This window comes from Pristiophorus japonicus, chromosome 21 (assembly GCF_044704955.1).
Source record: "Pristiophorus japonicus isolate sPriJap1 chromosome 21, sPriJap1.hap1, whole genome shotgun sequence".
NCBI classification, from domain to species: Eukaryota; Metazoa; Chordata; class Chondrichthyes; family Pristiophoridae; genus Pristiophorus; species Pristiophorus japonicus.
The window spans coordinates 19,889,055-19,914,880 of record NC_091997.1 but is presented as its reverse complement, the minus strand read 5'-3'; the positions used below and the strand labels follow the sequence as shown (position 1 = coordinate 19,914,880).

The following is a 25,826-nucleotide window of genomic DNA, read 5'->3' as shown; positions in this document are numbered from 1 at the left end:
GTTCAGAGAAGGTTCACTAGGTTGATTCCGGAGATGAGGGGTTGACTTATGAAGATAGGTTAAGTAGGTTGGGCCTATACTCATTGGAGTTCAGAAGAATGAGAGATGATCTTATTGAAACTTATAAGATAATGAGGGGGCTCAACAAGGTGGATGCAGAGAGGATATTTCCAATCATAGGGAAAACTAAAACTAGGGGACATAGTCTCAGAATAAGGGGCCGCCCATTTAAAACTGAGACGAGAAGGAATTTCTTCAAATCTATGGAATTCTCTGCCCCAGAGAGCTATGGAGGCTGGGTCATTGAATATATTTAAGGTGGAGATAGACAGATTTTTGAGCGATAAGGGAGTAAAGGGTTATGGGGAGCGGTCCATGATCAGATCAGCCATGATCTTATTAAATGGCGGAGCAGGCTCGAGGGGCCAAATGGCCTACTCCTCTCCTATTTCTTATGTTCTTATGTTCATCCACTCGTAGAGGGAAGAGGAAAACACAGAAGAGGAAGATGAAGAAGAGGAGGAAGCTGATGAAAGGAAGCGTCACACACACCCCCTTTATGGCCGGGATATCCAGGATGGAATCATCTGCCTGCAATCCCAGTGACCACAACCCCAAATCTCCTTTCAACATTAGTCCTACACCTTACCTTCCCTCTGTTACTGACCATCACAGCATCCTCTTGGCCACAGTGCTGAAATAAATGCCACCACAAAGCAAACTTTGCAATTCAACTATATACGTCTATCCATGCAATATGATATCAAGAAATCAACTCACACCCTTACGCATTCTCTTTGTGACTGTCTTTTGTGTGCCTTTGCCTCCCCTACTGACTGCCTGCAGCAAGGTTGCTGACTTTCAGTGGGGGACACTGCAAATGGCCTTGCTGGTCGATCTTGAGCTGGTGGCTAGAAGTGTTATCGTCTTCTTCTTCACTCTCCTCTCCCTCTTCGTGGCCAGTCATTGGCTGGGCCGCTGCCATTTCTTGGGTGTGTGAAATGAGGAAGGTGCAAGGGTGCAGTTGTGGTGATGGGAGGTCAGGAAAGCAAGAGGTGCATGCCAGAAGGAGGCTATTGTATGAGGATACCAGCATTTTGTATCCTTTCAGCCCCACCGCTGGCCAAGAGTTCAGCCATGCCCCTGCTAAGAATGGCCTGCACCGTCTCCTCCAAGGGGGTGAGGTGAGGCCAGAATGGGAGATGTGACTCGTCATTGGTGCAGATTGTTGGTCGGTGAGTGATTGGGGGTGGGGGATGGGGGGAGTTGCATTGAGAAATATGTGAGGCTAGTGATGCAGTTGGCAGGGGACGGCTTTTGAAGATGCATTCACTGACCTTGACCAGTGGTCTGAGATCATGAAGCTTCCTTGGGCACTGCTGGCAATGACAGCCTCAATGATCTGGTCCAACATCCTTCTTTCTGGAGGTCCTCCTGGCCCCTGTGGAGGGGGTCAACACTGCAGATAGCTGGAGTGCTGTGTGAGGGACCCTGGGTGCCCCTTCCCTGGCCTGCTGAAATGTTTCTGTTGGAGCTGAAGCACTTTGCCTATTTTTTGAGGTTCGGAAGGGAATTCAGCTTTAAGTGCTGACGACTCCTTTTGGACTTCTTTTTAATATTAATGTTTTGTCTTTAAGGCAGTAAGGGTTGAAAGCTGCATTTTTTTTCACTGCATTGTAATTTTTATTAGTTTTTTAATGCATTGCCCCTTTAATTTATAGCCCCTTTAATTGCCCATAATGCCCTGCGAACTCCACGGCCTCACTCTCACAGGCTGTAAGAAGCTGTAACGCCGACTGTGGACGGGAACTTGGGGTTGGAGGCCTCCATTAATGCCACCAGGAGGGCGTTGCACGGTAAGTTAACGCTGCGCTCCACATCGCCAACCCCCAGTGCAGATTTTTCTATGGCATCGCTACGGCCATTTTCAGCAGCGAGATGCCAATGATACCACACCGGCAATTCTGTTGGTGCACATGAATTTCCCCCCCCCCCCCCAATATCTATTGTCAAATATATTTCATGATGAGGCAAATAACCCCCCTCTCCTAACCTAGTCCTCTTTAAACCTTCATCAGCACTATCTTTGATTGATTTGAACAGAGGTTGCTTAACCCAATGTGCCAACCAGTCTGTGGCACGACACTATCAAGCAGAGAAGACCTTCATCCCTTGGCTAGACCCAGGTCCCAGATGTCGAAGGAGATCATCTAAAGCACTACTGACTCCATTCTATCAGAGAGTTGAAAAATACCATGTGGGAAGCAGTGATATACGGTAGAGTGCAAAGTAATGAAAGATACTAATCGCATTTGAATAATTGGTAGTTTGGATAAATGGCAATGTCTGCTCATGTGCGAAAATAGAAATATATCATCGTCATCATAAGCAGTCCCTCGAAATCGAGGAAGACTTGCTTCCACTCTAAAAGTGAGTTCTCAGGTGACTGAACAGTCCAATACGGGAATTACAGTCTCTGTCACAGGTGGGACAGACAGTCGTTGAAGGAAAGGGTGGGTGGGGAGTCTGGGTTGTCACACACTCCTTCTGCTGCCTGCGCTTGTTTTCTGCATGCTCTCGGCGATGAGACTCGAGGTGCTGAGCGCCCTCTCGGATGCTCTTCCTCCACTTAGGGCGGTTTTTAGCCAGGGACTCCCAGGTGTCGGTGGGGATGTTGCACTTTTATCAAGGAGGCTTTGAAGGTGTCCTTGAAACGTTTCCTCTGCCCACCTGGGTCTCGCTTGCCGTGTAGGAGTTCCGAGTAGAGCGCTTGCTTTAGGAGTTTCGTGTTGGGCAGGCAGACATTGTGGCCCATCCAACAGAGCTGGTCAAGTGTGGTCAGTGCTTCGATGCTGGGGATGTTGGCCTGGTCGAGAACACTGACGTTGGTGCGTCTGTCCTTCCAGGGGATTTTCAGGATCTTATTTGCAGGATTTGCAGTAGTTTATTGGAGACAAGCCTTGGATGGGTTTTACAGAACGGCTTGGATACTCAGTAATGAAATGAAAGTGATGAGTTAAATTTTAATGAGCTCTACTACCCCCAAGTCATTTTGAAATGTGTAATAGTAGAATGTGGAATAACACAAGGAAAAAATCCTACCCCCAAATGCTTGTTTGGCTCAATTTGAACCAAGGTCTCGAAAGGACAAAGTTCTGCCAGTCAATGAACTGATGGAAGAGATGGCTCGATGGACAGGGATGCTATAATATCCACCTTGATACTGTTGTTGGATGGTCATTGCCCTTCTGACTATCAATGCAGAATTGGACTGCTTCCATTACCACAGCTAGCAGAACAGAATGCATTGACACCACAGCTGCTGAATGTGTGGTTGACAGATCTCAATAGACAGGGGATTAGAAGAAAATGTGCAGGAATTGAAATATTTGTGAGACATGCGAGTTGGGGGTTGGTGGGGAGGAAAATTTAATTTGTTTACTATGTGAAGCTGAATTCTACATAAATTTTTATACTGATGTTTGCAATTATATTGGCCCAGAATTTGTAGTCGAAAGCTTCCCGCGGACGGATGCCTCCGACCGCAAAAATATCTACAAGAGTACCTGGTGGTCCCGGAGGTTCGGAGACTTGTTGTCCTGGGTCTCTATGCGAAGGCCTGCATAGAGACCCACGCATTCGAGGAGCGTATGGGCTATATACGCGTCCCTGGGATCACATGGGCCGGCCCAACCAATCCAAGTATTCCCATTCATACTTATGCTGAGTTCTGTTTCTACGGGGCTGCCATAGGTATGAATGGGAATACCCCCAAAAACACACACACACACATTAAATACATTTTAAGAAACACATTACATATTTAAAATTAATTAAAAAGCAATTTAATTAAATATTTTATACAAATATAAATTTTTTTGAATTTTTAAAAATGTTTTAACAGGGCTAAAAATAAATTTCCCTGAATGGAAAGAATTTTTAATATATAAATGAGTGATAACATTTTATTTTTCTTTTTTTTTAAAACTCCTTCGCTGGTAAAAGCAGGCCTAATGGTTGCTTTTACCAGGGGTAAGAATTTCAAAGGCATTTGCTGGGTAGAAGTTGGGCAAATAGCCCAACTCTCCGCCCGCGTAGGCTCTTTTCCTCCGGATGCGTGCGATCGGTCAGGAGGATTCTTGAAAGATCACAAGTTCCAGTTTAGGTGCACGCGCCTCGCATGCTTAAACCCAGAACTTGCGCAGCCCCGACGGGCACCTCTGCACTTCGTACATGCCCGTAGGAGCCGCAAGTTCAGCTCCATTACAAATAGCAAAAGGAGGATGCCTGCTCCCATTGTGAATAATGCCCCAAAAGTTTTTTACTTTAGGTGTGGAGGAGGCGCTGTGATCCCACATGGTATTACATAGAGTATACAGGTACAATGTCTGAAATCCGGAATCCTCGGGACTTAATCCATTCTGGTTTTTGGGTTTTTTCCGGATTTCAGACAAGAAAGTCAATAGTCTGAAATCCGGGAATCCTCGAGCGAATCTGTGCCGGCTTTTGAGCGGCGAGGTCTGAAATCCGGCAAAACCCGAAATCCGACACGGATTCAGTCAAGCATTCCGGATTTCAGACTTGGTTTTCTTGTCTGAAATCCGGAATCCTCGACCAAATCCGTGCCGGATTTTGGGTTTTGTCTCAAAAATGTCCAGTTTTCGGACAATAATTCCAGATTCAGGACGACTCCATCAGCTCTGCCAAAATGTCAGTTGTTTGGACAATTCCGGTTTTTGGAGTTCTGGATTTGGGGCGTTGCACCTGCACTACTCGAACAATATACGATTCTCATGTTACTTTGCCAAAACTTAAATAAACTGGTTAGAGTGGAGTTTCCTACACAGGGCTGACTACTTTGAATTAGTGCCAATGCTTATGGTGACTAAGTCACATTATGTTTATGTTGCATGAGATTCCAGGATCTTTTCCAGGATTTGGGGGTTTGCGATTCGATCTGGTTTTCCGTGAAGACCAGTGACCTTGATGACTATGATGCTGACAGGACAGTCGTGGACAATGAAATTCAGTATGAAGACACTTGATTAGTACATTGCCCCAAATGGGTAGCGCCAGCAGGCTTTTTTAGCGTTGTCACCACAGAGAAATTAGCACCAATTTTTGTTGGTGCCAGTTACTGATTAGGAGAACCAATATAGCTATTTCAGATATTTTTAATCGTTGGCGACTTGCAAAAAAAGTAGCTCCAAGTGGACTGTTACCTCGCCCAAATAGAATAAATGCGTCTCCTACTCACTTGAGGAAATATCTTTCAATTGGCCATTTCTGTTATATAATGCCCCTTTTAATTGATGTGTCTGGACGACACTAACAGAATTGGTGGGTGTAATGTATTTGCTTTATGGGTTCTTTGCTTACAAATTCATAGCAACACATTGCTATTAAGAACTAGTTGGTTTATTAACAAAGGTTTAACAATCACACTACACATTACCAGTTCATCCACTGTGGGAATGAATGGAAAAGAATTACAGAGGCACTGACAAAGGCATTTTACAGTTGGCTTATTTACACTTGCACGCTTGTGCTGCACAGTCTAACGCAAGTTATGTGATGCAGTTTGGCACAGGACTGTATCAGAAATGTGATCCAGATACATTTTGTTACAAATAGGATTCACTTTATTTTCAAGCATTGACCAGCCTGTGCACCAACACAAAATGCATTCACACCTAAATACATGTGCACGTACTCATGCATTCACAATGACATTCTTATCCGGACATTTACAGACACACTTGTGTACTCACACAAACGCCTTCGCACAACAAACATTTCATTTGCTTTTTGTATTTTTTGTTTGCTGTTGCAGGGAGAATATTTTAGTGCTGGACGTATTCTTTGAAGCCCTGAACTATGAAACTATTGAGCAGAAGAAAGCATACGAGGTTGCAGGTTTACTTGGTGAGTGATCCAATTTAATGAGCTGTGCTGAGAGCCCATTAGTGCCAACTTAAAAGGTGCAATTGGCCCTTCCTAGCCAACGTAGGCCACCTTCCATCTCTTTTAGCGAGCTATAAATACAATCCCGTCACAGAACATTACTCTTTGCCTGCAGCATTAGAGCAACTTGTGGTAAAGTGATATTAGAAAGCACCAACAGACCACTGAGAAGCAGCAAAGCACAGAGTTTGGATTAGCCCTTTCGCCAGCAAAAGTCTATATTGATGTACTTTTCTTTTTGAAGATGGCACGAACAATTTAGCATTGTCTCTCAATATGGCCAATTCTGACTCCATTACAAAATAAATATTCCATGGGGGCGAGAAATTTGGGTGGAAGCTGTTACTGTCCAATTTCCGCCGATACAAAAACTCTTCTCTGAGTTTCCTCATAACGTTTGAGCCTCCCCACAATCAGGCACCGCCCACTGACCTCATTCGCATGGGTCAAAGTGAAGCACGTTGGCAAAGCAGTGGCAAGTTTCCTGAGCTTACATTGCTAATGCACTCTGGGTAGGCTAGGCTAAGATATATCAGATGCAGTGGTTGCCAGGATCGGATGGCACGGGTAAATTTGAGGAGTATTTAACACAGCAAAGACTGGAGATTTCTACATCTGGCAAATACTTTTAAAGATTTTTTTTAAGCATTCTGCATGTACATACCTAGGCTTGCCTCTGACTGCTTCTCACAGGGTCAGACCACTGGAAGATTTTCAGACGTTCTAACCACAGTCGGGAGCTCTCAGTATGCCATTCCCTTGGGTGCCAATATCACAGAGGAGGAGGAGTACCAAAGGATGGAGCAAAGGAGATTCAAGTGGCATTTATTGCAAGAGGCACCACAGCATATGTCATCACTGAGGTCGTCTGATGAGATGTTAAATTGGGACTGGCTCCATCTGCTTGTTCAGATAGATGTTAAATATTCTCTGGGACTATTTGAAGGAGATTAGGAAGTTTTCCCAGTGTTCTAACCAGCAACCATTCCTTAATCAACACCACTAAAACAGATGAAATCATCATTTATCACATCTGATTGTGGGGCCTTGCTTTGCGCAAATTGGCCGCAGTATTTGCCTACATAACAATGCTGACCAGACTTCAAAGGTACTTAATTGGTTCTAAATCACTCTGAGATATTCCGAGGACATGGAAGGCCCTATATAATTGAGAGTTTGTTTCTTTATAATCAATAGGTTAGCGACTGCATTGTGGTCTCCACTGCACTACTGAGGGGGAAATGTTGATGGATGCCTTCGCACAATGAGTAAAGTATCAAGGTTAATCCAACCTGTGTCCATCTGAAGCCATCAGTAAACTCAAACAAATTCTAATGGTTTTCCACAAGTCGCAACTTATCAGAGAACACATAAATGAAGTGGTGATTTAGAATCATAGAGCATTATGGCACAGAAAGAGGCCATTCGGCCCATCATGTCTGTGCTGGCTTAAAATGTGCTATCCAGCCCAATCCCACTTTCCAGCTCTTGGTCCGTAGCCCTGTAGGTTAAGGCACTTCAAGTGCCTATCCAAGTACTTTTTAAATACAAAGAGGGTTTCTGCCTCTACCATCCTTTTGGCAGTGAGTTCCAGATCCACACCACCCTCTGGTTGAAAAAAGGTCTCCTCAACTCCCCTCTAATCCTGCTACCAATTACTTTTCATCTATGCCTCCTGGTTATTGACCTCTCTGCTAAGGAAAATAGGTCCTTCCTCTGCACTCTATCTAGGCCCGTCATAATTTTATACACTTCAATTAAATCTCCCCTCAGCCTCCTCTGTTCCAAAGAAAACAACAAAATGAGATATACATCATGTCCCATTAGCCTTCCTAATATATTCTATTCAGTCTATCCAATCTTTCCTCATAGCTAAAATTCTCCAGTCCTGGAACATCCTTGTAAATCTCCTCTGTATCCTCTCCAGTGCAATCACATCTTTCCTGTAATGTGATGACCAGAACTGTACGCAGTACTCCAGCTGTGGCCTAACCAGTGTTTTATACAGTTCAAGCATAACCTCCCTGCTCTTATATTCAATGCCTCGGCTAATAAAGGAAAGTATCCTGTATGCCTTCTTAACCACCTTATCTACCTGTCCTGCAATCTTCACGGATCTGTGGACATGCACTCCAAGGTCCCTCTGTTTCTCTACACTTCTCAGTGTCCTACCATTTAATAGGTATTCCCTTGCATTGTTAGCCCTCCCCAAATGCATTACCTCACACTTCTCTGGAGTGAATTCCATTTGTCACTTTTCTGCCCACCTGACCAGTCCATTGACATCTTCCTGCAATCTACAGCTTTATTCCTCACTATCAACCACACGGCCAATTTTTGTATCATCTGCAAACTTCCTAATCATGCCCCGACATTGAAGTCGAAAGGTTGATGCAAAATACAGCTCAATATCTGAGAAAATTGCTTCTCCTCGTATATCATTGCTACAGGGTTAAATGTTTCACATGCCCCGAATTATCCTTGTTCAAAAGCTCTTTAATCTTTGAAAGCTTCAAATATCTCTCATTTGTAAAGGACAGAACAAAGCCTGCTTTGGCTCAATGATGTGTATTTCACATGCTGACTTAACCTATGCTGTCAGTTGCTTGAAATTTCATCCAGTATGTGGTAACCACACTCCAATCCATAAGAAGGCATTTGATTCTGCATTCCACAGAATCCTGTGTAACTAACTGAAAGAGTTTGCTTTTCTTTCTGCCAAAGTTGGATGAAACTTCAGCTTTCATCATACGAGGAAGAAAAGGGCTGCCAAGAATCTCCCACTCACGTTCCTGCCATCTCAACCACCAGCTTCAGAATTCATCTGAGATGCTTTTATTTTCCTTTTAGATGCTCAGGCAATTCTGAATCCCCTGAGACAGACCTCAGTTGCTCTTAGGGAGTATCTGCAACGACCCCCAATCTGTCATAGTGCCCCAGTGTTTCGATAATGTGGAAAATGGTCTTGACTTGTCTTAATACATAGACATGCCTATACCTGCAGTTTTTCAATCCTTCCCCCGAATTTAATTAGACTACCAATGCAGGAAAGGCTTGCTCAGAGAGCTTGACCTGTAGCAGGTGTCGCTGGGGACCAGAATTCCTTCAAAGCAGCAGCTGTTAAAGGGCTGCAGCTTGCTGTTAAAGGGGAAGTTGTGGTAGAAATAGAAAAGTGGAGTAATAGACAATGCCACAGCTGAGATATATGGGTAACACTGCTTGCTTTGACATTGAAGAGGTGGATGTCCTGCTGTGGGAGAATCACCTAAAGAGGAAGCTGTTGTTTAGGAGTGATGACTATCCAACAGTAAAGGTATATAGGACTGGATTTTAGGTTTTTATGTTTTTGGGCGATAATGGTGGCGGGGCGGGAAAGTTAACGGTGGGGAATAGTTTGCGCTTTAGTAGATAAGTTTGGGCATCAGGGGGCGCAGCACTAAAGGAGGCATTGTACACCTCTCATGGCATAAGGATGGGAAACACCCGAGCTAAAGAGCCAGGCCGGGAGCGCTCCGAGAGACGGGTCGGGGGGGGGGGGGGGGGAGCGGGATGGGGGGAGAAACCTAAATAAAACCACACAAAAACATTCCAAAAACATTGCCCATGCCACCACAACATAAATCACTAAAAAAAAATTAAAAGAAAAAGCAATCACACTTAGCTTAGGAGTCCATTACTCACTTCTTCGCCGATGGCATGGCTGGACCGCCCTGATTTCCCGGGCGGACGGGTCGGGCAGGAGCTCAAACTCGTGCCGGTGTTGCAACCAGGGGCGTTGCACACCGGTGCAGCTCAGCGCTGCCACAAAACCGGACCCAAGGATCGCTGCGGGGCGCTGGAGGCTGACCGCCTGCCCAGAAGACCTCCTTGTCGCCGCTCCGGGGCGAAAACGGAGCGCAGAAGACTGGCAAATCCATCCCATATAGTTGCAAGGAGGTTGCCAACTGAGGCCATGCAGTCACTCCTGTCCTTAATACCTGCCTGGAAACGAGGAGTATGTTGTCTGGTATCTAGAAAAATGCAAAAAGTATGCTCCTTGTTATTGCACGAAGTTATCGTGGGGTCCATCAAGGATGGTCCAAACCTAAGATGGGAAAGCAGACTGGGAGGTATTTTCCAAGCTCTTTTCAACCTTTTCATTGTGCTAAAGCGGCATGGCAAGGGACGTCAAATGCCCATGGCCCACAGCTGCCATTGGTTGTTTCTCAGTGAGATCTGCAGTGGCTCCACACCACTGGCAGTGTCACACAAAATCGGACCTCAGATGTCGTACAATTTGGCAGTTCTCTCCGTAAGATATCTCCAAATTGCTTCTTGGAACCATGGCTGATTTAAACACCAATCTTTCATTTAATTGTTGAAAACAGGCACATCCGCTGTGCCTGAATCATGTTGAAGCCGTTAGCTGTCATGTTGCTCATTCATGTGAATAATTACGGACATAATTTTGTCTAGCTCAGAAATCAGTTTATTCGACAGTGCCTCCATTTTACGATGCACAGCACCGGTTCTTTCAAGTGCAATTGAGTATGCCTCGCCAAGCTGCAAGCTTATCCCAACCCGTCTGAGGGCCCTGATCTGAATTTGGTTAGTCTTTGATTGCCAGCATCCTCCTGTTCTTTTATCGAGATCCAAGACATATTTTGGCATAAAAATTATTAAATTGCACAAATTTTGCAAATATAAAAAGGGAACACGGAGATCAGTACACATGATCTAGTTAAGTGTACTGCATGGCTTTCTAACTTAATTCATTTAGAAAGAAAGGAAGACTTGGATTTGTATAGTGCCTTTCACAACCACCGGATGTCTCAAAGCACTTTACAGCCAATTAAGTAATTTTGGCGTGCAGCCACTGTTGTAATGTAGCAAACGCAGCAGCCAAATTGCACACAGCAAGCTCCCTCAAACAGCAATGTGATCATTGTCGTGTATCTGTAAAGCATGCACTCCCATGTTCCGCCACCAGGGAGCTCATCCCCTGAAGTCCCAAGGGATCCCAGCATCCCTTGGGAGCACTGTATATAAGTCGGCCCCTAAGGCCTGTTCCTCACTCTGGAGTGTCTTATTAAAGACTGAGGTCACTGTTACTTTAACCTCCCTGTGTGCAGCCTCATCTGTGTTAGGAACACAATAATAATGACCAGATAATCTGTTTTAGTTATGTTGATTAGAAACATAGAAACATAGAAAATAGGTGCAGGAGCAGGCCATTCAGCCCTTCTAGCCTGCACCGCCATTCAATGAGTTCATGGCTGAACATGAAACTTCAGTACCCCCTTCCTGCTTTCTCGCCATAACCCTTGATCCCCCGAGTAGTAAGGACTTCATCTAACTCCCTTTTGAATATATTTAGTGAATTGGCCTCAACTACTTTCTGTGGTAGAGAATTCCACAGGTTCACCACTCTCTGGGTGAAGAAGTTTCTCCTCATCTCGGTCCTAAATGGCTTACCCCTTATCCTCAGACTGTGACCCCTGGTTCTGGACTTCCCCAACATTGGGAACATTCTTTCTGCATCTAACCTGTCTAAACCCGTCAGAATTTTAAACGTTTCTATGAGGTCCCCTCTCATTCTTCTGAACTCCAGTGAATACAATCCCAATTGATCCAATCTTTCTTGATAGGTCAGTCCCGCCATCCCGGGAATCAGTCTGGTGAACCTTCGCTGCACTCCCTCAATAGCAAGAATGTCCTTCCTCAAGTTAGGAGACCAAAACTGTACACAATACTCCAGGTGTGGCCTCACCAAGGCCCTGTACAACTGTAGCAACACCTCCCTGCCCCTGTATTCAAATCCCCTCGCTATGAAGGCCAACATGCCATTTGCTTTCTTAACCGCCTGCTGTACCTGCATGCCAACCTTCAATGACTGATGTACCATGACACCCAGGTCTCGTTGCACCTTCCCTTTTCCTAATCTGTCACCATTCAGATAATAGTCTGTCTCTCTGTTTTTACCACCAAAGTGGATAACCTCACATTTATCCACATTATACTTCATCTGCCATGCATTTGCCCACTCACCTAACCTATCCAAGTCACTCTGCAGCCTAATAGCATCCTCCTCGCAGCTCACACTGCCACCCAACTTAGTATCATCCGCAAATTTGGAGATACTGCATTTAATCCCCTCGTCTAAATCATTAATGTACAATGTAAACAGCTGGGGCCCCAGCACAGAACCTTGCGGCACTCCACTAGTCACTGCCTGCCATTCTGAAAAGTACCCGTTTACTCCTACTCTTTGCTTCCTGTCTGACAATATTGATAAATATTGGCCAGGACACCAGAGATAACGCCCCTGGTCATCGTCGAAATAGTGCCATGGGATCTTTTACATCCACTTGAGAGAGCAGACGGGGCCTAGTTTAACATCTCATCCAAAAGACAGCATCTCGACAGTAAACTGCACTAGAGAGTTAGCCGAGACATTTGTGCTCTAGTCCCTGGAGTGGGACTTGAACCCACAACCTTCTGACACAGAGACAAGGGTGCCACACTCTCAACTGACACTTAGTTAACCTTGCCCACATTATTCACCTTACTAACCATACTTGTCACCATGTTTGCGATAATCAGCATCATTCTTGAAATTACTACCAAGGATTTCGAGCATTGCTACTTTTACAATCGTTACTAACATTGACAAAACCAACATAACTAAATATATTAATGATCACTTGAACTTTTACTCGGGGCACTTTGCATTTTTTTTATGTTGTGATTTGCAGCTTGTGCTGGTACAGCAAGCAGAGCAAACTTTGAATTAGTACAGGCAATGAAGGTGCAGTGCAGTTCACAAGCTAGCAAGGTATTTCATGACTTCAGGTCATTACTGAAAGCATCAATGGCTGTGCTGCTGTCCATCTGTGTTGTGTGCATCACTGTTGGTGATCACGGGCATATTTTTTTACTGGTTTACTGCTGTTCAGCATCTTTGTTTTGTATAGCATCGTTTAAAATTAAAAATATGTAGAACAAAAAAAAGTTAAGAACCTTTTTGCAAGGAGTTAGCATTGAAATATTATTTTGAATAAACCCCTGTGTATTAAGAATTTCCCCCCGCCCCCATCATTTTTCTCTGCTCCTCCTCTGAAGGCACATAGGAACAGGAGCAAGTCATTCAGCCCCTCGAGTCTGTTCCGCCATTCAATGAGATCATGGCTGATCTGCAACCTAACTCCATAAACCCATCTTCAGCCCATATCCATTAAAATTGTTGGTTAACAAAAAGCTATCAACCTCTGATTTAAAATTAACAATTGATCTAGCATCAATTGGCATTTGTAGAAGAGAGTTCCAAACTTCTACCACCCTTTGTGTGTCGAAGTGTTTCCTCATTTCACTCCTGAAAGGTCTGGCTCTAATTTTTCGACTATGCCCCTAGTCCTCGACTCCCCAACCAGCGGAAATAGTTTCTCTCTGTCTACCCTATCTGCTCCCCTTACTATCCTGAAAACTTCGATCAGATCGCCCCTCAACCTTCTAAATTCTAAGGAATACAACCCTAATTTGTGTAATCTCTCCATCGCATTTGCTAAGGTGCCAACCTCCTATTGCTATCAGCCCTCTAGAAGCCCACTCAAGTTGCCAGTAGTCGATAGTTAATCAAATATGGAGAGTACCACAGCTGAGCCTAATGCTGTCTTCACCTGACATTTGTGCGTACGACCTTTCCAGCATGGGTCACTGGGTAGCACCGGGCTCTGGGGGCCCTGACTCATTTTTCCCCTCCATAGTTTAGCAGCACTGAAGCCGACTGCAGTTCCATCGGACTTGGAATGTTCCTCATCTGGAAAGTTCAGGGCACTCTGGGCAAGGCATATAGCCACCAATGATTAGGGGTGAGGGGGGCGTTACTATTGAGATATTTGTAGCTATGTATAAGTGGGAGCCGCAACCTCTCTTGTGCAGAGGTATAATTTTTGCTGACAGTGTTTTTTCCTTTGCAGGTGACATTGGCGGCCAGATGGGCTTGTTTATTGGTGCTAGCATTTTAACGATATTAGAGCTCTTTGATTACTTGTATGAGGTAAGAATCCTATAAGGATGGCATGTTCTGGCAGGGTTTGCTTAAGGTCGAATCACATCACAAAAGTGATCTTAAACTGTTGCTTACCTTCGCTCTGCCTCCAGATATCATGAATTACCTTTGTGCTTACTTTCAAACACTTTCAAAACATGCACTATCCATCTAGCAGGAAGAATTCCTCTGCTACTTATAATGAAATCATAAATTTAAGGATAAATAACAAATCTACAACAGGAAACCCACTTCTTAGTGGCAGTTATTGGGGGCCGCATTAAAATGATTAGTAAGTTGCTGTGAAAATGAGCCTAGCAATTACTTTCTCCTAATGCATGGACGCCTATGTGTGGCAAATATACCGCATCACTTTGCTGTTTTAATTGAGTCATTAAACCACTCAATATAAATTACTTAACATTAATCTCGCACGGCCTAATTTCTAAGCGATAGTTATTTAAAATATGCTAATCAAGACACCTTGTTTAAAAATCGAGGGGCCAAAATTGCCCCATGCTCCGATGCGGGGCAGTAATGTTCCGGGGCCAGGACTTTTATCACCCGGAAGTCCCACCACTGGCATGCAATTGGTCTTTGCACCCCCTTAACGAGGCCAGCGTTTATTGGCCACCCCTAGTTGCCCGTGAGAAGGTGGCAGTGAACCGTTGTCTTGAACTGCTGCAGTCCGCGAGGTGAAGGTGCTGTTAGGGAGGGAGTGCCAGGATTTTGACCCAACGACTCTGAAGGAACGGGCGATATATTTCCATGTCAGGATGGTGTGTGACTTGGAGGGGAACATGGAGGTGGTGGTGCTCCCATACACCTGCTGCCCTTGCCCTTCTGGTTGGTAGAGGTCACAGGTTTGGGAGGTGCTGCCGAAGAAGCCTTGGCGAGTTGCTGCAGTGCATCTTGTTTAACATAACCACTGTGCTTTTCAGTTCTATCACTCTAGAAATGAGCCCCAGTGCTTTGTTTGCTTATTTATGGCCTTTTTAACCTGTGTCGCTATTTTTAGTGATTTGTGTGCCTGTACCCCTAGCTTCTCCACCCCATTTAGATTCTTATTTTACAAGGCGTATGAGGTATGCTTATTCTTTCCACCAAAATGCATCACCTCACACTTATCTATGTTGAAATTAATTTGCTAATCACACGCCCATTCTGCGAGTTTATTAATGTCTTTGTGTATTTTCTCACAGTCTTCTTCAGTATTAACTATACTCCCTAATTTGGTGTCATCCACAAATTTTGAAGTTGTATTTCCAATTCCCGAGTCCAAATCATTTATGTACAGGCAACTCTCGATTATCCGCACATGGATGCAGCGGGAAACCCTTGTAACAGCATTTAAAATTCCGAGTGTGTGCGCGCTGGTGCAGCCGCTGTCTCTCGCGGCCGCCGCTGACGTCGGAGTCCTATCGGCCTGGGAAGGCATCACGCTCCGGAACCCTGGAGCTAGACAATCTCCTCCTCGAGGCCACCTGCATGCATGCTGGTAATGTCCATACTTAACCGCCTTGTTACTGTGTGTAGCTGATTGCACAGCATTTATTCATTGAAATTTTAACTTTATAATGTTAACTCGCTCTAGCGGAGAAATCGTTTACGCGGCATAGCCCAATCCCCGAGGGACCCGGATAATCAAGAGTTGCCTGTATATAACAAATGTAATTGTTAATTCACTGTGACTATTTAAAAGGGGTCCTGACAGTGATTATTTTTTTTTAATGTTGTAATATCAAAACATGCCAAGCATTTTGTTTAAGAGTGTGTGAAAACATTGAATGAACAGATTTAAAAAAACACAACAAATAACTTTGTAAGCTGCCCCATCTTCCACTTGGATTACTGTTCATCATATTTATAAAACAATTTCTGGACATTTCAGGTATCAGCACAACATGGAGTTAAAATGTGCCAATCCGCATATTAATAAATGTTAATTAGCAGTTAAAACGTAGTGGGCTAATCATTCAGTATCGCCTGGTTTGAGGGGGTGACACCTGCTGGTCGCTAACTTTAGCGCTGGGCAATGTTTAGCGCCTCCAAACGGGATATTCACTTTTAGCGCCCCAAGAGGGAAGCATTCCACACCCCGCTTAGGGCGCTGACCCTGATTCCTGGGGCGCTATCATGACAGCGCCGCGGAAGCTCTGCGCTCGGAAACCGGCATTCTTGCGCCTAAAGGGAAGGTTAAAGCTAAAGAAAAGTTAAAGAAAAGCCAAGGCAGCTATAAAGAACAGTGTCCAGCATTTAGGAGAGATGCATTAATGGGGGAAAAAAAAATCATTTTAACTGCCCACCTGCTCCCCCTTGGGACCTATCGTCCCGGCAGCTTTTCCACGACGCCTGGATTCCCTGTTGCAAGTAGCGCCAGGCCATACGGCAAGCGAATGCAGTCAAGTTCACGACCACGGCGTTACGGGGGCATTGCACACTCGATGATGTCACCATGTGGGTGGCGCTAGCGAGCGCAGCGCAAACTGTCAGCACCGCCGCTAAACCTTCACTGAAGTTCGCGGGAGGCACTGACAGCGCGGCGTTCGGGCGGTAAGGGTGAGCGGGCGCTAACGGGTGGTGCTCAGCTGATGAATTTCTAGCCCATTTTTCCTTTTCTGAACGAAAGCAATAAAGATAGTCCCTGCAGTGCACACCATGCGCGGAGAGATCTGTCTGTGCTTCTGTGATGTCAACAGGTTGGCCTTTACGCCAAAGTCTCTTTTCTGGTCTTGTTTTAACGACTGTTTGATATGTAACGGCACGGTGGTCATTATGGCAATATTAGTGAATCAGAAGCAAAGCTTTGACTGCTGACCTTCGCGCATGTGGAAAAAGAAAGACTTGAAAGCATTTCTGCATTTGTTTGCATTCATTTACATGATATTAAATTTTTTTGTACACAAGCATAAATTATTGGGATTAAATATTACCAACTCCAGTGTTATACAACTGATATTTAGACATGAGTTTGCAATATGTTTGAAGATGCCCTTTTCAGTGATTATAAAAAGCTATGAGATGTATTGCTCCAAACACATGTCTCACTGTTATTATTAAATGTTACCCAAACAACAACACTTGACACCATGGATCAGATAACGACCTTAGGTAGGCTCCATCGTACATCAAATAGATTTACAGGGATCTTTTTTGGCCTTTCTAGTCATATTACCAGTAAAGTGTATTGTACAGGACTGAATGTGTTGGGAGAGTCCCTGATGCATTGTGAGATTTGCTGCAACATGCCTGTGCTCAATGAGAAACCTGCAACTGTCTCACTGCAGAGCTGCGCTATACATGACAAAATCTGCTTAACAACAACAACTTGTATTTATATAGCACCTTTAATGTAGTAAAACGTCCCAAGGCACTTCACAGAAGTATTATAAGACAAAAAAATTTGACACCGAGCCATATAAGGAGAAATTAGCACAGGTGAGGTAGGTTCTAAGGAGCGTCTTAAAGGAGGAAAGAGAGGTAGGGAGGCGCAGAGGTTTAAGAAAGAAATTCCATAGCTTAGGGCCAATGTAACAGAAGGAACGGCCACCAATGGTAGAGCGATTATATTCAGGGATGCTCAAGAAGGAAGAATTATTGGGGGTTTGTGAGGAGGCCGGAGGAGATTACAGAGATAGGGAGGGATTTGAAATCAAGGATGAGAATTTTTAAATTGAGGCTTTGCTTAACCGGGAGCCAATGTAGGTCAGCGAGCACAGGGGTGATGGGTGAACGGGACTTGGTGCGAGTTAGGACATGGGCAGCCGAATTTTGGATGACCTCAAGTTTGCATAGGGTAGAACGTGGGAGGCCAGCCAGCAGTGCACTGGAATAGTCAAGTCGAGAGGTAACAAAGGTATGGATGAGGGTTTCAGCAGCGGATGTGCTGAGACAGGGGCGGAAATAGGCAATGTTATGGAGATGGAAATAGGCCGTCTTTGTTATGCCGCGAACAAAGCTCATTTCAGGGTCAAATATAACACCAAGGTTGCGAACAGTGTGGTTCAGCTTCATCGAATGTTAGGGAGGGGGATGGATTTGGAAGTTAGTACAGGTTGAACCTCCCTTATCTGGAACCCTCGGGACCTGACCTGTTCTGGATAAGGGATTTTTCCGGACGAAGGGTGGTCACGTTAAATTGGATGATACAGATACTGCGCAAGGGGATATTAGTGCTGGTTGGCTTGGGGCTGGGAGTGCAGCAGAGAGATCATTTGGGGGTTGGGGGATGGGTGATGGGTCACAGGGTCAGGCCAGCGATTGTGGGAGTTGGCAGCGAGGAAGGACTTCAATTTGTTCATGTCGGAGTTCTGCGCATGCGCCACCCGGTGGCCGGAAATGGTTCTGGACGAGGGGTGGTTCTGGATAAGGGAGTTCTGGATAAGGGAGGTTCAACCTGTACTGAACATGAGCCCTTAGCCTGGCTGTCTGTTATGTCTTGCGTTCACAGTACTGTGTGCCAAATTACAAGCCTTTTATGAATGTAAACACGTGGACAGTACAATGAAAGCAAAATGGAACCATTTTGGATTTTCTCTTTGCCACTTCAATGGTTTCCTTGGATCACGCCGCAAATGTGGTGAAGAGGGTGGGCAGATGACCCACCTCCAGGCTACCATGAGTAAGAACATGTGCAGTGAAAGAAAATGCCCATCTAGCCACTTCCGTCCACAGTCCATATACACTCCAGCTTATAATGCTCCAAATCCAATTCTCCAAAGTTTGTACCTACAAAACCTCTCCCAGAAAGAAAGTAACTCAAATAAATTTGCAGAAATCTGTGTAATCTTACATTCTATGTTATTCATCCTTGGTCTGTTGTTGGGACTTCAGGAACCATTACATTTCTCAGCATTTGACTATCTCTATTTGTACATATTCTCCTAAACATCAGCTCTGTTTCTCACCAGATGTCTATCCATCTGTTTGTTTAACGGTATTAATAACACATTTCCTACTTTAGCTGGGAGTCTAGTTAACATAGCTACTTCTCTGCAGGGAAATAAAAAACCTTCTAATTACAAATCATGTTTGTTAAGGCTGACTAGTTTTGCACTTGTATCATCTCGCCCTTGTAAGAGATTGTGTAGATGTTGAGCGCATCACATATATACTGAATATGCTCTCGGAACAGCGGACATTCAGAGGTATCAGATCAATCTTTGTGTTTATAAATTAGATCTGATTTCTACCATGTACATTAAAGGTTTATACGGTGATATCCCCAGTCGAGAGTGATTTAATAGTTACACCTGTGCCAATTAACATAGAATTACAGTACAATGGAGTTAAAAGAGCTAACTGCCTCTTGCCAGAGTTATCAGACACAGATGCTGTACCAATGTTCTCTGTAATTTTATGGGGGTCCTACGCGGCCACTTTAACGGGCAACGTGGCCCATTCAAAATTCCACGCACGCCCGTTTTTTTCAATTTAAAAGCTGGCTCCCCGGCAAGGAAACATTTTTTTTTCATTCATGTGATGTGGGCATCGCTGGCAAGGCCATCATTTATTGCCCATCCCTAATTGCCTTTGAGAAGATGGTGGTGAGCCACCTTCTTGAACCGCTGCAGTCCGTGTGGTGAAGGTACTCCCATGGTGCTATTAGGGAGGGAGTTCCAATCTTATGTTAAAGGCTCTATATAAATACAAGTTATTACTGTTGTTGTAAATGTCTCCGGCCAACACCTTTTCCAGGTTCTAACTTCAATGTCCAGTTATGGTTTAACTGGATTTTTCAAACAATTTTGATTACATGTATCAGAAATTCTGGATGGTCAATTTGTATATGATTTGAAGAGTCCAGACCATCTGGTCTGTGTTTCTCTCCTTCAACATTCCACATTACTTAGCCACAGCTAGAGCCATAAAACTGGCTTTTACATTTGCTTTTAAGTCCTTGGTACATAGAATCAGACAGCACAGAAGGAGGCCATTCGGCCCATCGTGCCTGTACTCCCCTGCTCTTTCCCCATTGCCCTGCAAATGTTTCTTTTTAAAGTATGTAACCACGTCCCTTTTGAAAGTTACTATTAAATCAGTTTCCATCACCCTTTAAGGGAGTACATTTCAGATCATAACAACTTGCTGCATAAAAAATTCTCATCTCTTCACTGGCTTTTTTACCAATTAACTTAAACCCTCTGGTTACTGACCCTTCTGCCAGTGGAACCAGTTTCTCTCTCTGCACTCAACATAGCTGGTTTCCCAAACAAATTAACCTCGTCCATTAGCTTTCCAGGCTGATGAATAGATTGTTTGAAAACCTTCATCACTCCAGCCATATATGGCCTGTCGATTTGTGTGTAGAACAGTCCCTTGTCCTGACTTCCCAGAATATCAATATTAACCCTTTTGGCTTTCCTAACATTCAGTAGTGTGTTTCAGGGAGCTCACTATCTCCCAAGTTTTCCCAGAGTTGGAAACTGTAGTTTGAGGAGTCTGCTGCATTGCATTCGTTACTAACAGACCAAGGATAAATGCATCTAAGTTAACTGTTCCTCCTAAACTACTTATCTTCAATGAGAATAAGTTCAGTCATAGGAGTGTCTGGTCATAATTCAAATACTAATTCCTGAATCATTCCTGTCCTTCCACACACACTCTTCAAGCATCAGTGATAGATGCTTTAAACTTTGCTCACTAATGATCTATACAAGGTTACAATAACTTAGTTTGAATGCCCTTAGATAGATTTTAGGAAATGATTAATCTTGTTGGCAACATCTTTACATTGAGTGAATGCTAATAGTGAATGAAGAATTACCCCAGATCCCGTTCCACCTTTGCTAATGGAAGTTCCTTCATTTTTCACTGAATATAAGAACAGTCACATGCTCGGATCATCCCTTAAAAGTTTGCCCACGTGGGATGCTAGAAATACAGCTTCCTGGCTGCTTGAGAGGTTGGAGTAAGAGTGAAGCACTTGAAAAGTAAAAATGGTTGACCTGGCAAATGTATTAATAGATCAAGGATTAAAAGAAGTTTCCTTTAATCAATGTAACTGAAGTATATTTTATAGACATTTTTTCGGGAGTAAGTGATCAATGTAAGAAATACTGTTCCACTGAGCCACTTTTTTCTGTTTTTTTAGCAATTTTTTAAACATTATTTGTAACATAACTGAGATACAGGCTTAGAGACTTGTAATGTATGCACCTGCTACATTGTGAGTGGCTTATCCAGTCATGTGATGTTCACAAGACTCAATAAAACCCCAGTCAGTTGGGTCTAGGATATCCACAATGAGATATGCAACAACAACAACTTGTATTTATATAGCGCCTTTAACGTAATAAAACATCCCAAGGCGCTTCACAGGGGTGTTATAAGACAAAACAAATAAATTTGACACCGAGCCACATAAGAAATTACGACAAATGAGCAAAAGCTTGGTCAAAGAAGTAAGTTTTAAGGGGCATCTTATGTGGCACTGTGTGGCATTGATGCAGAAATCACATCAGCACCCACCCCTCTATCGCCATCCTCTCCGCCTTCGAGTCTGTCTCCATTTTTTTCATCTTCCATCCAAGCAAATGGGAGCCCATAGCGCTCGACTGACCGTTTTGAATTTCAAGGTGTTCTATTAGATGACCTTGTTTTTATGGGGATGGAACATGGTATCTTCCTAATCTGTATGACAGAGTTACTCACTGAAGTCTAACTAGGACCTTTGAACACCATGCCTAGGGTTTCTTATGGTACTGTCCATTAAACTTTTTTGTAGAAATTGGACATCAGTAAATTCTGCTCTGGTCAACAGTCTATTCAGTGTTGTCCATTAACCTACACTATATTTCAAAAATCTGTAGTAAAATCTGTAGGAAAATGCAGTTGTGAGCTGAGTGGATGAACTGGTAATGTGTAGTGTAATTATTAAACCTATGTTAATAAACCAACTAGTTCTTAATAGCAATGTGCTGCTATGAATTCTTAGCAAAGAACCCATGAAGTAAATACATTACAAGGCTCATCATAGGCAGTCCTTCGAAACAAGGATGACTTATTTCCACGCCAAAAAAGGATGAGTTCACAGGTGTTTCAATGAAGGACCTAATATTCCAGGTCCTGAACTATATCCTGAAGGGTGGAAGATGCCTGTGTGTGGATTTTTTTAACATGTGATGGCCATTGCACACCAGCCACGACACGGGCTTGACAGAGCTAGGTCTTGGTCCAGTGGCAAGGGTTATCCAAGATGACTGGAGACCTGCTCTGCTGCACGGACCTATTGCGCACACATATCACAGTGTGGGCTGGCTCGTGCTGCCCCGGGCCCCTGGCCCCGAACTCACACCTCTCCTGGATACCGATCACTTCTGTTGTAAGGCTGCCTTGCTCTTTTCGCTTTGTTGCTTTAAACGTTAAATTACACACACACTCAGTTGTAGTAAATGCAGAATCAGGTCTTTTATTCAGACATTCATACTATACAAATCAAGTATGAAAGTTACTGAACCACAAACACTTCACAAGCCAACTTTCTGCTTGCAAAGGCAGCTCTCTCCTTGCTCCGATTTCCGTGGCTGCTTGTGACACACCTTCCGAGATTCCAGTGTGTGAACACACACATGGACTGTTCACACTTACAAGGCTAAAGAGTTACTGACCATGCACAGTTGAAATTGCATGATTGCTGAAACCCTCTGAATTAATGACCATTTCTGCTGATACAAATTCAGCTCCATCATAGCACAAAGCAATTTCCACCAAGACAATCCTTCTGTAATTTCATTAGCGTCTGCTATTTAAACAAAAATGTCCACAATAAATATCCACAAAGAAATAGAAGACAACATGTCAAAATTAATTATAGTTCAATTTGATTTACATTTCTAAGCGTTGGTGGTAATATTTTCTCTTTAGAATGCCTTTACGGAAAACCATTTGGCTTTTTCAAGAATGTAGGTCAAATGATGGATTCAGGTGTAGGTATTATAGGAATGAAATATTGGTAATTTCCACCTGTTTCTACTCTTGGTCCTTCTGAGCTAGACCTTCATTCACGGAGAAATTGGCAGATGTAACATGCGAACCATTCTTCCCAGTTTGAGTAACAGTTTTCTGTGAGGCTACTTTGATTATTGGAAGTTTAGATTAACTTCTGTCACCTTGAGCAGGAAGATGCAGCTGTGTGCTTCTGCCCTCAAGTCAACTGGATAGATACATTTTCTTAAGAAGTGACGGAAATTTGGGGAAAACCTTGACCGAGTCAGAAGACACGTGCCTGGAATTTTCCCCAGGCCTCTCCTGTTCGGCTGCCTTAAATTTGGCAGAAGATCAGCACAAACCCCCATTTCCGTGGTTTCTGCCGATTTTGCACCAAAGTTATGGCAGCCAATCACTAGAAACCCTTAGGAAATTTTGCTCTCACCTGGGTGAAGTTTTTAGGGCAGATTTTCTACTTTGGGCAAATAGACAGGGATCGCACACGTTCCATCCATTTTGATTACTTTACAGGCATGCAATCCTCCCACTCAACTTTCCTCCAGGGGCTCCAATCAGATGGTTATTTATGACCAAGTGCAAAAGAGGAAACTGCTTTTTTCAAATTCTTCAAATTGATAAGGGTTGCACTTGTGTGTATTCTCGCTATTTCTAGTGTTGGTACTATGGATGTAAAAGTTATATGTTGTGTCTACTTGTTTATGCTTTTCATAATTAAAGCATACCGCTCCTTAAAGGTGAGACATGATGGGACATTGTCTGCTTAGTGTCTACTTATGATAATGAAGAGTAATCAGCTACAATTGAAGGTGACTAATCAGAGGTACAAGAGCTTCTTCTTGCCTAAGCCTCATAGTTCAAGGACTCCTTCAGTCCTCTTTTGGGAGATATGAGATTGCCTGAAGGAGCACAGTGAATAGCGCAAAATCACTTCTGTTTGTGTACTATCTACAGGAATGCAGAATCCTGATTATAGCTTCTGACTTTATAACATAGATCTTTATATCTTGGACTACAGGTACACCACAGACAGTATCTCTTTCATGGCAGTTTATTTCTTGATTGAAACTTTTAAATAAGGTCCAAGTCTCTTAGGCAGTCCCTCGTATCGAGGATGACTTGCTTCCACGCCAAAAAGGGATGAGTTCACAGGTGTTTCAATGAAGGACCTAATATTCCAGGTCCTGAACTACATGTTGAAGGGTGGAAGATGCCTGTGCGTGGATTTTTTTTAACATGTGGTGGCCGTTGCACAGAGCTAGGTCTTGATCCTGTGGCAAGGATTAACCAAGACGACTGGAGACCAGCTCTGCTGCATGGACCCAGTGCGCGCACATATCGCATTCAAGGTCCAAGTGGAGCAAGGGTAAGTGTACCTTCTGTCTGGACTTAGCTCCCTTGTATCGATTTAAGGGAAATATCAGCATCACTGGATATGCTGATCAGTATCACTAGAGATGAGCATGTTTTCACCAAGCCCTGAGGAAGGTAACTCATGTTGGCACAAGAAGGAAGGGGAAATAAGAAGCATTTCATGGAGTGGAGGAGACACACATTTTGGTCCATGCTCCTCCAGTTGTCAAATTCTCAATCTCAAGCTCAAAGGCAGTACAAGTGGAGACCAAAGATGTGTCCACCGTGAATGAAGAAACTTCTGATCAACAGTTAGCCTTCGGCCACTCTCATGCATCTCCGCAGTGCCAGTTTTAAATAACTTTGGGCAGAGGTCTGGGGTCATGTAACCTGCCGTTCATTAAAAGCAAGGCATGGCAGGTCAACATCCAAGAAGGAACAATGCAGAAAAGAACCTTTCCTAAAGGGTATTTTCTCTCAAAAGAAAATTAAAAGGGAAGAAAAATTTGTGGGACTACTTTTTATTCAGAGTACTCTCCCAATGTTAGATGCCAGCCTTGGCTCAATGGTATCACTCTTGTGTCTGAGTCAGAAGGCCATGGGTTCAAGCCCCACCCCAAGGACTGGAGCACATAATCACGGCTGACACTTCAATGCAGTACTGAGAGAGTGCTATACTGTCATAGGTACCATCTTTTGGAGGGGACATTAAACCATGCACCCTCTCAGGTGGACATAAAACATCCCATGATACTATTCAAAGAACAGCAGGGGAGCTCTGTCAATATCCTGTCCAACAGTTATCCCTCAACTAACATCACAAAAAGAAGATAATCTGTTCATTTGTCAACATGCTGTTTGTGGGATCTTGCCATACACAAATTGGCTGCTGCTTTTCCCAGTATTACAATAGTGATTTTAAATAGTACTTGGTTGGCCATGAAGTGCTTTAGCACATCCTGAGATCATGAAAGGTGCTAAATAATTGAAAATTCTTTCTTTCTTGTCTGTTGAGTAGGTAAAAGTAGGCTGAACACTGTTGAGTGATCATCATAGGCAGTCCCTCGAAATCGAGGAAGACTTGCTTCCACTCTAAAAGTGAGTTCTCAGGTCCGATACGGGAATGACAGTCTCTGTCGCAGGTGGGACAGGTAGTCGTTGAAGGAAAGGGGTGGGTGGGGAGACTGGTTTGCCGCACACTCCTTCCACTGCCTGCGCTTGTTTTCTGCATGCTCTCGGGCGACAAGACTCGAGGTGCTCACCGCCCTCCCGGCAAACTCTTGTTCTTCTTCAAATAGTCCCATGAATTCTTTTCTTTACGTCCACCTGAATAGGCAGCCATCTCGAAGGTTACCAGCTATTTAGAAAATAGCACCTGCAGCAAAGCAGCACTTCCCTTAGTGCTGCACTAAAGTATCAGCCTAAATTATGTGATCAGGTCCTAGAGTGGGGCTGGAATCTGCGATAGTCTGACTCACGGGAAAAAGTACAACCAATAGAGCCAAGCTGGCAGAGGAACATCATCTGGTCTTTCAAA

At 43.9% G+C, this 25,826-nt stretch overlaps 1 protein-coding gene across 1 annotated transcript in view; it reads left to right on the top strand.

Annotated features, from left to right (window-relative positions):
• The window catches only part of asic2 (acid-sensing (proton-gated) ion channel 2), a 515,434-nt gene that overhangs the window by 458,298 nt on the left and 31,310 nt on the right, over positions 1-25,826 (top strand). Inside the window, exons 8-9 of the mRNA XM_070864453.1 lie at positions 5,834-5,925; positions 13,920-13,999. Of these exons, the coding sequence (XP_070720554.1) occupies positions 5,834-5,925; positions 13,920-13,999 (172 nt within the window). The remainder of the gene's footprint in view (positions 1-5,833; positions 5,926-13,919; positions 14,000-25,826) is intronic.